This window comes from Poecile atricapillus, chromosome 22 (genome assembly GCF_030490865.1).
Source record: "Poecile atricapillus isolate bPoeAtr1 chromosome 22, bPoeAtr1.hap1, whole genome shotgun sequence".
NCBI lineage: Eukaryota > Metazoa > Chordata > Aves > Passeriformes > Paridae > Poecile > Poecile atricapillus.
In genome coordinates this window covers 4,439,883-4,454,847 of record NC_081270.1, presented here as the reverse complement: position 1 = coordinate 4,454,847, position 14,965 = coordinate 4,439,883, and the positions used below count along the sequence as shown (strand labels likewise).

The 14,965-nt window shown below is 46.0% G+C and overlaps 1 protein-coding gene across 1 annotated transcript in view; it reads right to left on the bottom strand.

Moving 5' to 3' along the window:
* CAMTA1 (calmodulin binding transcription activator 1) overlaps positions 1-14,965 on the bottom strand; it is a 237,564-nt gene that overhangs the window by 207,691 nt on the left and 14,908 nt on the right. The window contains exon 3 of the mRNA XM_058854814.1: positions 5,760-5,878. Coding sequence (XP_058710797.1) covers positions 5,760-5,878 — 119 coding nt within the window. The remainder of the gene's footprint in view (positions 1-5,759; positions 5,879-14,965) is intronic.

Sequence of the window (14,965 nt, the reverse complement as noted above, 5' to 3'; positions counted from 1 at the left end):
ACGGATCAGCCTCAAAGCCCAGCCACATGCGCAGCGGGAGGAGCCACCCCCACATGCCAGACAGCCCCAGTCAGGTGTATGAACACTCCGCTACCGCTCACTCTCCTCACTCTACAATCGCTGTTTCCCTTGCATTTCACTTGCCAGGCTCTTTCTTCTTTAAAGCAAGTGGGGTTCCTCACATTTCTGCTGGTGGCCGAGAGGAGGGGCAGGCTCTGTACACATGGTACCACCAGCTGGCAGCGCAGGCACCCAGTTCACTGGTGACAAAGCCAGGTGGGACATGTCTGTCTGAGGCCCAGGACCTTGCAGACCACCACCACTGAAATGAAGGGTGAGAATCGACACTGGCATTCTGGATTTTATGGGTGCTCTGGCTGCTCCAGCACCTGGCAAACACTTCGCCCCCAGCAAGGTATCGCCTGCCATTCCCAATCCCTTGTCATAAGGTGCCTCAGTCCCCAGCTCAGCACCATGCAAAGGGCACAGCACCAAGGCCCAGGTGCCAGAGCAGCCAGGGCAGGAGGAGCTGCTATGTGGAAGCTTGTCTGCAACCACTTCCATGCTGCTCCTCCAGCAGAGGATCATCAGGCAGAGCAGAAACCAACAGCGCTTCTAGTAACAGCATTTGCCATTACCATTGGAGTATTTTATACTGCGATCACATGGGCAGCAGGCAATTAGTCTAAATTCAATATTCTTATTGCTTTTGAGAAACTCCAGAGCTGACACAGACCGCAAGGATGTCCCAGCCCTGGGAGTGCTCCTAAGCAGGCACAGGGCTCTCACAACAGCCTCTGGCCTAAGGAACCCTGTGCTCCAGCTGAACACATCTGAATGAATTGATGAAAAGTGTTTAAAAACATATGCTGGACTTCAGAGTCCAGGGAACTGTACTGAGTGCGACTCCTTTTCCACGGAGTTTTGCCATCTTGAGGGGACACTGTGACCTGGACCAAAAACCCTTTCCTGCTCCAGCTGTGCTGGTGACACATACTGGTCCCATACACTTGCTCAACACCATGAATTTCTAACACATTCAGCTACTTTGCTGAATAAGGAATGAACTGGAACATGCAGTGCAGGGCTACAATACACTGTACTGTCCCAGGCAGCCTTAAAAAAAAAGGCAAAAAAGCAGTAGCCATGCTGCCGGGTCTGTAGCAGAGCAGGGCTTCAATGAACAAACATGCAGCGACAGGAGCCATGCGGTGACCAGCTGCCCGACACTCAGCTGCCGGCGGCCGAGGGGAGCTGGAGGAGCAGGCAGAAGGGATGTATTGCTTTCGCTTCCTCCCTTCCAGCATTTCAGAGCATCACAGCCAGCCCGAAGGCTCTAGACTCGCTCCCCCTATCAGACTGGGTCCCTCACGTCCCTCAGGCAATTCTCCAAACCTTCAAAATCTTCTCTGCACTTTAGAGAAAGGATGGCAAATAACTCGTTGTCAAGCGAAAAGGAGAATGTCAGTGTCATGCGAGCAAAGCAAGAACACCAGAGCACATCGGGATGTCAGTGAACACGCGACTTGGGCCCCCAGGCAGCAAAGGCAGAGGGTTTCTTCCTATGCTAAATAATGCTCAAATACAGTTTCATAATTGCATTATTTGAATACTCTCCCAAGCAGTACCTGAGCCTGGAATCTGCAAAATGTGGGTGCTGGCTGACTCTAGAGAGCAGGGCAGTTCTGCCATGCCCCTCCAGACAAGCCTGAGCACATGGAGCAATTGCTGCTGGCTTTTTCTACCATGCAAGTTCTGGGCTTCTCCCAACAGATTGTAAATAGAGAATCCTGTTGGAACCAAAGCCCAAGATAGCATTTTACATTTCCAATGTTTAACTTTTTATTCTTTCTCACACCGTGTCATTAAGTGTTTACAAGGATGATTAATGACTGCGGCTGCCAACTGTTAACGAACGGCATCTCTGTTCAGAGCTGCAATCCGGTGCCTGGCAAGCGCTGTGCAGAGACAAGGTTACTCCAACATCCTTGAGCCCCAGCACCCCAGGAAGCTGCTGATTCCCAGACAGAAAGCAGTGGGATGCATCTTCTGCAGACAACGTATCTTGCTGCCCAAAGTGACTGCCGGGTAATGAGGCACCACCTTCACCGCCTCTGTCAGGGGACACAGGAGCTCAGTGGGGCACCTGGAGGGTGGATCTGTGCCCTGCTTTGGGAGCTCGGCCCCGCTCCAACTCCAGTAGAAGGCAACTGAGATCCAGTACTCCCAAAATTCTCACTCAAGGTGCACTGCCAGCACACCAAGCCAGAAGACTTTGCTCCATCCATTCACTGAAACCAAACTCGATCTGCATTTCACAAACCCTAAAATGGTTCATAGCAAACAACAACTAAACCCTTAGAGTGAGGAACTCCCTCACAAGCACAAAGCACTGCAGAACTTTCTGGCAACTAACTCATTTGTCTTAATGTGAGAAATCATATGAAAGCCCCATCTCTATCCTCTCCCAGAGCCAGAGAAATAAGCACAATGCACCTTTACAGGCATTTCAAAAATGTAAATCTGTAATTAAATTGCTAGGCTTAACTGAAGATTTTCTACCTCTGGTAAAAAAAATTGAATTAGAAGGAACACTTCCTTCAATAAGAAATATAAAACCGCTATAAACTTGATTTAAAACAAGATGACATCTTGGTATGGAAATGTATTTCCATCAAACATTTCAGTTGCAAATGCACGATCCGATGGAAAGCAAGCACCTCAATAACACGTCTGAACCATTTTTAAGTGCTCCATTTCTCTTGCTGCTCATCATGTGATTTTACTACGTGTAAAGTCATCCACAGCCCACCCAGCTCTCAGAGGACAGTTTCTCTATCCAAACTACTCAATGGTCAGTAGAGTAGAGTAACATCTGACCATTATTCTTAAGCTGCAGACATAAGCGCTCAGAAAAAGTTATTTGCAGTGTTCCCATGGCGATGCTCTACCCTGGTTGCTCCCAGACCTCTGCACCAGCAGCACTGAGGACCCAATGGAGACACAGTAACTGCACATGCCCATCCTGCTGCCCACCACCCCCACAGCTGAGAACACCTGTGTGCTGGGCTTCAGGGCACAAGAGACAGACAAGAGCCATGTTCAAGTTTCCTTGAACCATTCCCAGGCAAAGGAGCACAAAAGGGAATGCTTAAGGGTTTCGGAAAGTTGTCGGGTCGTGGCTGGGTTAAGGGGTTTGGCATCCCAAATTCACCCCTGGGGATGAATCTCACACCAGTGCCTGCTACACTCACACTCTGCAGCTCATGGCAAGACTCGACATCCATGACTGCCCAACACACACCATTTTGAGGGAGGACAGCATTGTCACACATGTTCAGATCTGTAAGTTGTTCAGGCATTTCCTTCCTTTTCCATCTTTTACTAAACCTCCCTGTCCAGGAGGCACCTCACACACAGGACCAGAGATTCTGAAATCAGTACAAAAATTCTGGAAATACCACTGTATATGTATATGTATAAAATACATCTTTTTCTCCTCTACTTTACAACTTCTGTCTTCACTAGCACAGGCAGAACACCTGTGTACTCAGATGAAAAAATTTATTCCCTGAAGAATGCCTCAGGAATGTAGTCCAATATTATTATTCAATTATAACCTAAGAAAAATTCAAGTTTTATAACAGTGCACAAAATTAAACTTTCAGATTGGGGGTGGGGAAGGCAATAAAATCTGGAAGCTCAGCTCCTTCCTCCCCCATAATTAACACAAATTTCCAAGACTTCATCTAGGCATAAGACTCTGGCTGTTTCTATTTCTCCCCCCTCCCCCCCCCCCCCCCCAGCTAATGGGGCCAAAAAATTTCTGGCCACAAGAAAAGCTCTTTTATTTAAATCATGCAACAGGGACACTGTACCAACCACACCACACAGGCTGGCAGAGTCAGCACAAGCTATAATCCATGGACAGATCCAGCTCCACATCCGCATGGCATAACAGCCTCAGTGAGAAATTTGTGAAGAGGGGATACAAATGAGGGAGAGGAATCTGACATTCAAAAAGACAGACAGGGGCTGGGTCTGGTTTTCATGTCCCAGCTGATGATCTGTGTCTATCAGCATACAATCCATCCAGAATTACAGCACCAGACAACCCCACCCCAGCAATACACTGGTGAGCACTGGTAGAGCCACTCACTCCCCACTCCCCAAAACACTGACACAACCATTAGAAGAACAGCCAGGCTCCCAAATTCTGCTCCCAACCTAATACACCACACCAAGCATCTGCACTTTCCTGTTTCTGCTCATGAATAATACCAATTTTCAGCTGCATAATGAACTTTGCCACATCCTGTACCCATAGGAAGCTTCACACACCAAATCCTAGCCAAATCCACATATGCAAGTGTGTGCTCAAAGCTCTGCACTGGGGACAGCACCAATATTAAAGTGACTAAATCCCACCTCAATCAGCTCTTTCCAGTAAGAGGGAAGAGCATAATTCTGTCACAAACCTGTGCAGAGTTTGCTTTCCCCCAATTGTGTTTGTCCAAACATCATCTGTCAGAGCCACTGGAATTGCCACTGCTCCATGCCCTGTCCCCATTAGTACAAACACTACCACAGAATAAACCACAACCCGCATTTTCTACAATTCACATTTCAATTCAAATGACCCAAGACAATAACATCTACACAAAAAAAGCCAAGGCCAGCAACTGCCCCAAAGACCCGATTCACTCTATCACAGTACTGGGTATGTTAAAAATAGACACCTGATTGTAACTTCCAGACACCAAAAAGAAGATGGGTAAGGACTCCAATTTTGAAAAATACACACAGTCACTGCTCTGTGATTGATTCTATGCTCAGCTAATACATACACACAGAAGTGAGCCGTGTTTGATCCTGCACTCAGCTGCCACTTGCAGGTGTTAAACTCATGAACACGGGTTCTGTTAACAAGTTTAGATCTACAAATGAGGGATCAGTCAGCTCCCAACAAGCAGACACTAACTGGAGTCTTACAGTCATTTCTCCAAGTGGATTGCCTCTATTACTAAGTGATTCCCATAAATAGGGCACAGCTACACTAAGACAGAGCTACTAAAAACTAAAACTACACACTGTGGGTACTGCCATGGGACATCCAGCATTGCTGCACAGCAGGAACAAAGCCTAGGGATTGTAGAGCTACCCGAGTTGTTCTTTAACTTCATCTTGCCCCACAGAATTTTAAATACTTGTTTTTTATTTAAATTACCCCAACCATAATGCAGAATCAGGTGATCTGTGACCAGCATACTCAGGGTAAATGGATTCCAGTAAAAAACACCCAGTTCTGGGTTTCCCTTGTTCTTAACAAGATTACTCAGACAGAGGTAAGCTGGTTATTTCCCAGGACTCTGTGTGGCAGGAAAGAACGCACACCACTTTTTGGTTCGGAAGTCTTCATGCACAGGAAAGTAACACTTTATTCACTGCAGTATAAACACACCTATCTAACTTCAAACCATTTTGAAACGGGTCATTAAGGTGGTATGAGATTTGACTCTGAGGCAAGTCACACACACATGAACCATAGACTTCTGTTATATTAGCAGTCAACTTCCACATTTGCCTTTAAGTCTCACTTAAAGCTCACTTTCAGCATGTACTAGGACTTATTATTTATGGAACAGGTTCCAGAGCCAGGGAATTCATACCCTGTAACTTGCATGGCATGCTCTCACAAAACAATCCATAAGCATTAAAGGAAGCTGGTACATTTAAGAATAAGAAAGAGATTTAACTACCTCGTTAGTGTTCCAGCGGTGCCTCTCTTTCGGTAAACTTGAACATTTTGGTAGACATTCAAGCAGCTTCTTCGGTAAAAAGATTTTTACATGACTGCCATTGCTGTTCCCATGATCATCTAGAAAAAAGAGGAGACACATGATGTACACACAGGAGAATGGGTGGCTGCAACCAAGAGACTCGGGCGATAGCAAGACTTGGAAACCACCCAGTTCCCCTGTCCAAAAAGAGCAATTTGCCATGGCAATAAGACAAATAAGCAGCTTTCTGTTGAAACTGCAACTTTATTTCAGAAATATAAATACAGTTTAATTCTTTCTGGTTGCAAAGTTTTAGAAGAGCCTTGATGGATTTGGGCACAAGGAGCCTGTGTGTGCTTACCTGTGCCTATTTTAGCTCATTATTTCCCTCAGTGGCAAATTTTACAAGCAATAGCAACAAAACACTGTAGAAGCTGTGACCACAGCAGCACGACCTGCCAGGGAAGTCATAAATGAAGTTCACACTTGACAGGATTTGCAAGTAAATAAGCACAGAGCCCCAGCACCTGCTATAATTTTGTCAAGCTGCAGCAGAAATGCAACTCAGGGTCTATTAGTTCATTTAAAACTAAAACATGCCATACCTGATCAAGCCCAAGTTACTTCTATTACCATTCACAGCTCAGAAAGTAAATGTATCTCTTCAACATGAGAGTGAGGAAGAGGAATGGAAATTTTCCTACCTCACCATGCCCAAGGGTGTCAAAAGCAGAAATAATAAATAATACAAATTGTTCTTTTTTTTTATTGCTAAATATGTAGAAGGTGCATCAATTCCCCTTAAAAGACCAGAGTACCAAAAAGCCCTGCAAATCCACACCAGCCTGCAGCAGTCTCAGCACCAGCACCTTGAAGATGTCTCTGAATCACCCTTTAACACCATCAAAAGAATCAGATCATCCATGAAATGCATGTGTTTATCAACCAAATCAGTCCCCACAGGAAAGGGAACCGGAGCAGCAGCATAAGAGAGTCCGGCCATAATGCAGAACTTTATCAGTTCTCCCTCCAAATACACTGTATCTGTCATCTTCCACCAGCCTCATGCATCCTGTCACAGATCCTAGGCAGTGCTACACAAGCAGTAGAGTCACTCACTGGCATTTTACCCCACAAAATTAATTTATAATCATTTGCCACTTGGAAATGAACAGAAAAAGGATATTAACTTCATTTTATACATCTAATCATTTTATGTCATAAAACACATGCCAGCACTACGATAAAATTCCTCTGCAATTCCATACGACACAGACTTTTCCCTGTGACCTGCAGTGAACCCAACATAGCCTGGACCACGATCATTCTTAGAAATTACTCAGGAATTGCAGAGACTTCACACCAGCAGCCAGACATCCCTGGTATTCTTAAAGCTTGATTAGACTCTTGGATGTGTCAAGTTCAACAATATACATGCTGTTAAATCAACTGCTCGTGCAAGCCCAGCAGATGAGTTTACAAGATAAGCAGCGATGTGTATGATAAACGTGAGCTGCTCTGTAATTTACGAGTCCTGCGTGCTCCCTGAGCTCCTGGGAACTTCACTGTGTGGCTGTGTCAGACTAAATCAACAGTGCTGCCACTTCCCAACTTCTTCCTGAGCAAGGAGCAGCCTGGCAGGATCGATCTCTGCTGGACTGCTGAAGAAATCAGGGAGAGTGCTCTCCATGACGCCATTCCAGGATTTCTATCTGGATATTGAGTATTTCAGACCATGAGTCTATGGCGCTTTTTGACCACATCCTTTCCCCACCCAATGCTCTGCATGTATGACTGTCACCATTATTTCCCTGCACTTGGGCCACTCAAAGCCTCACAGACACCCAAGTTATAATACCTGGAGTTAGCCACAAAAACACAACTTGCCTGTGGCAAAGACCAGAGCCAGGCAAGGCCTGCCATGCCAGCAGCCCCCAGCCATTTCCAGATCCAGCACCCAATGGAGCCAATACTCACTTCACAATCCCTGCATTCATTTTACACCATTTCCATTTCTCATTCAAAACACTGCACTGCTCTACATTCAATTCATTAAGGCACAAAGTATTTTACAGCACACATTATTGCTTTTATCAGCCAAACTACATCCCAGTTACATCTCATCAGCTTATTTTCCATGGGCACATTTTAATTGACATTAATTGTATTACTTCCCCTTACCTCCGTATCAGTCAAGCCCTCTATCACTCATTCCATTATTTTGCAGGGCTGGCAGACCTCTAATTATTCAGCTCGTTTTATTAACTTTCTTCCATTGTCATCAATTATCAGTATTATTAATCCAGAAAGTGCCTATGGATAATAGAGCCCTTTAAAATGTTTTGGTAGAAGTTGTTAGAACTTGCTGACGCTAAACCTTCCAACTCCTGTTGTTAGCATCTCCCACCTTCTGTTATTACAGCAATGGAAGGTCATTCTCACCATCCTGTAACACGACTACATCTCATGGATGCCTCCCTTTTCTGTATTTAGCAATGGCATTTCCTCACTCCAAAAAATCCCCTATGTGACAAGCAACTGCCTCCTGCCTCGATCCAACCGTTATTTCATTATGGATTCCTCAAGCCATGTAGTCAGAACACTACACAACCATCACGGTATGGGATGCAAATCCTAAATCCAGTGACCTCTAAATCAGGTCTGACCTTGGAAAAAGGATGAAATAGGCCAGCCAGCTATGAGAGAGAAGAACCCGTAGCCCCAAACAATGTACACACATTTGCCTTCAAACTTGCTTCTCAGCCCTCTGGAATCACACAATGTACTGTGGAAAGAACAGCCCAAGGAAGCTGGGAACAGAAGAGGATTGCTCACCCAGTGGCACTGAGGGTACTGGTGGGACAAGAATTCTCATTCTTCCAAATGAACCTGCACTTTCCTGGTCCTGTTCCTCGCAAGAAACACCACGACATCCTTAAGGAGGTGGAGAAAACCCAGCCTCCATGCTACCCCTTGGACAGAATCAAATCTGCCTTTGCTAGTGCAGCTGATGAGCCCCTCCACCACCATGGGGGCTCCTGGTGAAGGCAGAGGAAAAAGGGTGCACATTGCTCCACAGCCCTGCTCACCCAGCAGTGCAGGCAGAGCACCCAGCAGGCAAACTCCTCCATTTATCACCAGCTAAAATTTCCTCACTAGCTAAAAACAGGAGCTGCAACCTCCTAGCACTGATTTGGTTTTACTGTGCAAATCCAGATTTTTACTTGAACTCTTTCCTCATTTATTTTTGCCACAGGTGCAACTAACAACACCGAGATCTGTAAATCCATCCAGTGTCAATAAAAAGTGTCTGTGCAAGCAGAGCCACACTGGCACGGGGAGGATTTGCCAGTAAAGCTCTATCAACACGGGGGTTTTTAGTGCAGAGCTGGCCACAGCTCAAAAATGTTTCCCAAGGCAGGCACAGCCACAGCTGAGAACTCAAGTAAGGAAGCTACAGACTAAAATATAGCAGCCTACAATGTGTCCTGTTATAATTCAGGATGAAAATGCAAAATTTAAGTTCCATTAGCAATCTTCAAGATTACTTATTAGCAAACCAGAAACTCGTGTAGAATTAAGAAAGTGTAAGTATTATAAAGTTCATGGAAAGTTCCACATTAATTATACCACATAAACCCTTCGTCATTTTATGGGTTTCTTCATGCTCCTTGCACTTTATCCTCCCAAGGGATGCACCATGGGCCATAAAACTTTAAAGTGCACAACAGCAAATCACAGAGAGCCTGTGCTCTACCCCCACTCTCCAAACAACCCCCTACCCCCTTTACTTTTTCTTTAACTGGTTCTTAAATCTTTGGTGATCCAGGAGGTGAATTTAGACCTGCAGCCCCATGAACTACCACTGTTTGCCTTTATAACACGCAATTGATAAATAAAGAAATGGCCAAAAGGATGTTGATCAGCTGCTGATCTGCAGACAGGTCTATACTGGAAATAAATAACATAAGTAAGCTATACACTCACAAACACAAGTTTTATAAACCCATTATTATGAAATAATAACTTAGGGCTGGCCATCTCCTTAACTACCTCAGGAGAGGGAAGAGGTGTTTAAACATTACAAATGGACACTTTAGTACAAAACAAATTATCAAAATCCCACGATCATCATTATTTGGGAAAGGGGCAGGCATCCAGCTGATCCCACCACCACTGACCAACCACTGAATCGCCACAGTTGCAGTCCTACCACAAAGTGACACCACAAAACCACAGTGCACAGAGGTCACCATAGTCACCCACCCAGTCACTCCAGACACAGACAAATCCAACAAACTCCATCTGGAAGAAATAAATGCAAAGAATGACTCCAGATCCAAACAACTGCAGGACTGCCATACTATTTCTCGCAATTAAACATTAATCCTGGCACCTTCCATCCATAAAGAAGCAGCAACTGAAGCAAACCCAACAGCTCTTGGTCTGTTTGCTAGAAATATTTGTATGATTACAGTAGTAAATCTCTTGGCAACAAAAGCAGATTTCTAAATATCAGTCAAGGGTGGCTAAGAGAAGATAACCAGGTCCAGCTCTGCAGTGCTGCTGTCTCAGCAGGGCTCCACTGGATGCCAGCACTTGGTCAGACACTGGCTGAGCAAATGCATTTCCAGTCTTCCAGCATGGGATGCAGCCCAGGGCTGAGGGGAGGACATGAGGAAAGACTAAGCAGTTCAGGCAAAGGTAAAAATGTACAACAGGAGCAAGAGGCCAACACAAACCAGCATGTGTAAGGCCAGGACTGCTGCCTGCATGGAATAAGCAAGGAAGGAAAAAACCCAGAAAGGATGAGGGGGGAATCATAGGAATGGTGGCAGTATAAAGGATCAGCAACAAAACAATCTTCCTCTAGAAGTTACTGAATCTAGCCTTGGTGTCGTGGAATATTTGTGATAAATACTTCGTTGCTATGACAAACTGTACAAACAATTCTAAGAAACACAAATATAACTAAAGCTGCTGCTGTGCATCAGTGGCCCAATTCTCCCCACAAGTAACATGCTACTCCCAAGTCCCTTTGTCCTTTTCACATACCAGAAAGTTTCCTGACATTTTATAATTAAATTCAGTGTGAACACCAGTTAGGTATAACTGCAAATGGTGGATTTTGGGGAAGAGTCGAGAGCCAAATTTTCCCTAATGAAGGCCCACACACTGGCTGAGGGCTGGGTGACACAACCAGCTGTTTATTCCTCTTGGCGTACGCTTAGTGCTCTGTGCAACACTTCCAGCACTTCTACTTCCCCCCACCAGCAAAAGAAGTCCCTCTCCCACCTAGGCAGATGCCAAGCACTTGGTAACGGAGCAAGAGGAGTCAGAATGCGTACACAAACACCTATTCTAAAAGCGAACTTTGGGAGTGTTCAAACAGTGCAGTCGCTTCAGTCTCTCCTTGCAGCTCCTCATGTTACTTCCTGACTTTCACCACTTGGTTGCTAAATCTGACAAGTGTACCAGAACGATGAAACCACTGCTCACCATCACCAACAACTCTTTGGTTGAGACATGTCATCAATTCCTTCACCCCTTGGTTTTCACTAAAATTACATCATCAAATTCAATGGCAATGAAGCCATGAGTGGTGGATATTACTGACCAGGTCTAGCAAAAATTAAACCACCTCTTTATTCAGTTTCTAATACTACAGATGTTCTCAACACTACATTTCCCAGAAGTCCTGAAGTACTGCCTAAGGCCAGGGCAGTCTACTTACTCTGACCCTACATACATGCTGGCAGCCACCAGCCACAGATATTTTCACTTCTTTCTTTTTGTACCATAAAGAGTTTGAGTCTGGAAACCTACCTGGAGAGCTGGTTGGAAAAACCCAGCCCCCTGAACCAAAGTGTGTGATGTGAGCAGGACAGCAAGCGCTCCATGTCCAGTGAGAACAGTTTGCTCTCATTCACCCAGTGCTGTGACCGCTCCTCAACACAGAGTGGCCCTTCAGCGTTGCCCTGGAAATAGAGGTGGTGCTGTACCCCAAAGGATTGGGGATAAGACAGGCACCAGCACCCGCAGGAAAACCTGCCTTTCCAAACCCATGGGGTTTAACACAGCACTAACACAACACAAGGCTGCCAGGAGCCAAGGAAGGTGAAAACAGGACACAAAGTGAGGGGAGAAAACTACAAAGCGAAAACTCAGCAAGGTGTGGAAGCAGAAACCAGGGAACACCGAACCTGCAGGAAGCTGCTGGCAGCACTGCATTTCAATTAACCAGCCCGGTATTCCATAAGCACTCCACCCAACCTTGCTTCACTCCCTGGCAATGTTTGGGTTTGCTGGCTGGGTTTTTTCTCCCACGTGGCTTATTGAAGCAGAGACAGAGGGACACTGAAAAAGAAAGGTCACATTCTAGCTCCCTTTTTCTGAAGGCTGTCTGGACAGAGGGAGGATACCTACTGCCCCTTCCTCCAAACACATCCACCTTTGTAAGGAGTTCTTTTTAAGAACCATTTAAGACCGCTAGTAATGTAAGGTCAGCACTGAGTCTTTAAATACTAAATTTGAAGGTATTCGTTTTAGCCGTACTTCTACATCATCGTTTCACTACATTATTTTCTGACACAGGAAACGAAATCTCAGTTAATACATCTCCAGGAAGGTATCCTGCATATGTAACTTTAACACTGACATAAATAAACCAAAAAACCTTTAAGCCAAAGTAGTTGTGAAAATCATTAACAAGAAGAGATACAGAATTAAATTTAAAAATCAGAGTTTTAAACAAGCCCTAAGCTTTACATCAGGAACAACACAATTAAAATACCAAAAGTACTCAAAAAACTGACCTAAAAAAAATATAGCTCCTACTGTTTGGAAAAAGGGAGTGAAGCCCATTCCCTGAACCCGTCCTGCTGGCTGACAGCCCATGAAGAGGGTCTAGAAACTTCACCAGGAGACAGTTTTGTTTTCAATTCTGACAACAGAAATGTTGGTAAAATCCCAACGCTGAGATTCAGCAAAAATTCTGGGGCAAGGAGTGGACTGAGTCGAGCATCAAATGCTGCCTCTTCCCCTCGACAGTCCATTCCTGCAGCACACAATCCCGGCCATCAGCACATCTTAAGTTCAGGTGTTTAAGTAATAATACCTCAGGTAACACTTCGGCAGAGGAAAGTAAATATTTGCTGCTTAACAACGAAATCAGGAATGTTTTGTTTTCAAAAGGCTGTTGTTCCCCAAATAGTCCCTCCAAAGCCATTAACATCTGAGGCTCCACTTGCCCTCTTCAGTCAGCCCACACCACCAGCACCCTCTACTCAGGAGCTGCAGGGAAAAACACCACCTCCTCCTCCCATCCCACCTATGACCCTGCTTCAACTAACAGACAGAAAATTCAACAACCACACATAACTGAACTCAGCACACAACAAAATTCCGGGCCCCTGTGCCAGCCACATGCAAAAACACACGGGCACTACCTTCTGCAAAGCTCTTGGTTAGAGGTACCTGGCTGTGAGAACACAAAATTTTAAAGGCTGTCCGTATACATTCTTACCCTTTTGAACTTTAAATTAGAAAAATAAAGTTTTTAAAAGGACACCCCTCCCACCCTGAGCACCCCCCGATCAAGTTCAGAGCTGTCACAGCTGCCAAGATGGCACCACCATGGGTCAGTCCTCCCAGCTCAGCTCAGATGCACAAAGCACAGCAGCAACTACAAAACCCACAAATCCTCTGCTGCAGGATGGCAAGAGCCGCTCAGTCACTGAACCAGTCTCATCCTGCCTGAGGAAACCAAAAAGAGGAAACTCACCCGAGTTCTCCAAGCCGTGGAACTCTCTCCTGCAGCCAAGGGACAGTGGCGCCAGCCTCATTCCAAACCTCAGCTCCCGCAGGGGATCTCCCGCTGTCCGCGGAGCACAAGAAGCCCCAACGGCAGCTCGGCAGGGAGCTCCAAGGCCAGGCAGGTCTGCAGAGCCGTGTGCTGCTGCTCAGAGGCTCGTCGCTGCTGCACCGCACTGGGGGGATGGAGCAGGCGGCTCCCCAATGAAAGCAGCGCTGCTCCGCAGCCGGCCCGCGAGCTGCCATTTACATCCGCTTTTAACTCATTGAAGTAACTAAAATCTACAGCAACTTGTGCTCTCTCCTCCAGCACCTGCACTACTGGTGAAACGCTCTGCTTGAATCATGCCTTAAAAGCATTCCCATTTAAGTTTCTGACAGGTGGAGTTTAGGTTTAAGGAATGAATGGTTTATATGTCGTCTCCTTGAAAATCCACCGCTAAAGTAGGTCAGCGGGGGAGCAGCTCTGTGACTTCGTACGAGAACACCCCGGGCGCCAGTGCCGAGCAGGGGTTGCTCCGCTCCCACCTCCGCGACGCTGCCGTGCAGAGCACGGGCACAGAGCAGAGACAGCGCCGGTCCAGCCAGCGGAGACACCGGACGGCAGCGCCGGGCACAGCGGGCGTCTCGCTGGCAGCTCCTGTACAGCCCTACTCCAGAGAGCAAACGCGGCTGCCGACCCATCTCCTCAGCAAAGACACACTTCACCCGCCCCTTGAAACCAGCTACCACGACCAAACATACAAAAGTTGCAGTAAATAACAAGCGGAAAGGACAAGTTACCTTCCCAGTCAGGGAGCACTGACCCGCCTGGTCCGTAGAGCCGCAGCCTCACAGGGCTGAGCACACTGAAACCTGTGCTTTACACAGGAAAAATCCACCGCACGTTGACACAAGAAGCCCGAAAAGTGAATCGAACCCGACTGTCCTTTGGTGACAATACTGTCACCCCCAAGAGAACCAAAACGTCACAATCTGAGCCAGGAATTCCAGGTGAACGCCTGCCCTCTCCTCGCTCACACCCCTGTTAGCCAGGTGGCATTTTACAACTTCAGTGTAGTTAATCATGTACTTCAACACAAGTGAGAAAAGAATGAAGCCCGACGTCTATCAGACCAAAGGAAAGATCGAACTAATGGATTTGGGAGCATCAAAGAGATTAGTAAAAGATGAAGCCAACAACACTCAAAATCACCTCTACTACCTAAATTTTAGATTTTTGCAGAGCCTTTGAATTTCACGGCGCTGGACACGACGCAGTCAAAACTCAAACCTATGCCCAGGGGTGCTCTACAGCCACCAAGAAACAACGCAAAAAAATATATTCCCAAAGCAATCCGAGAAAAAAATCCAGACAAAAGGTGGGATAAAAA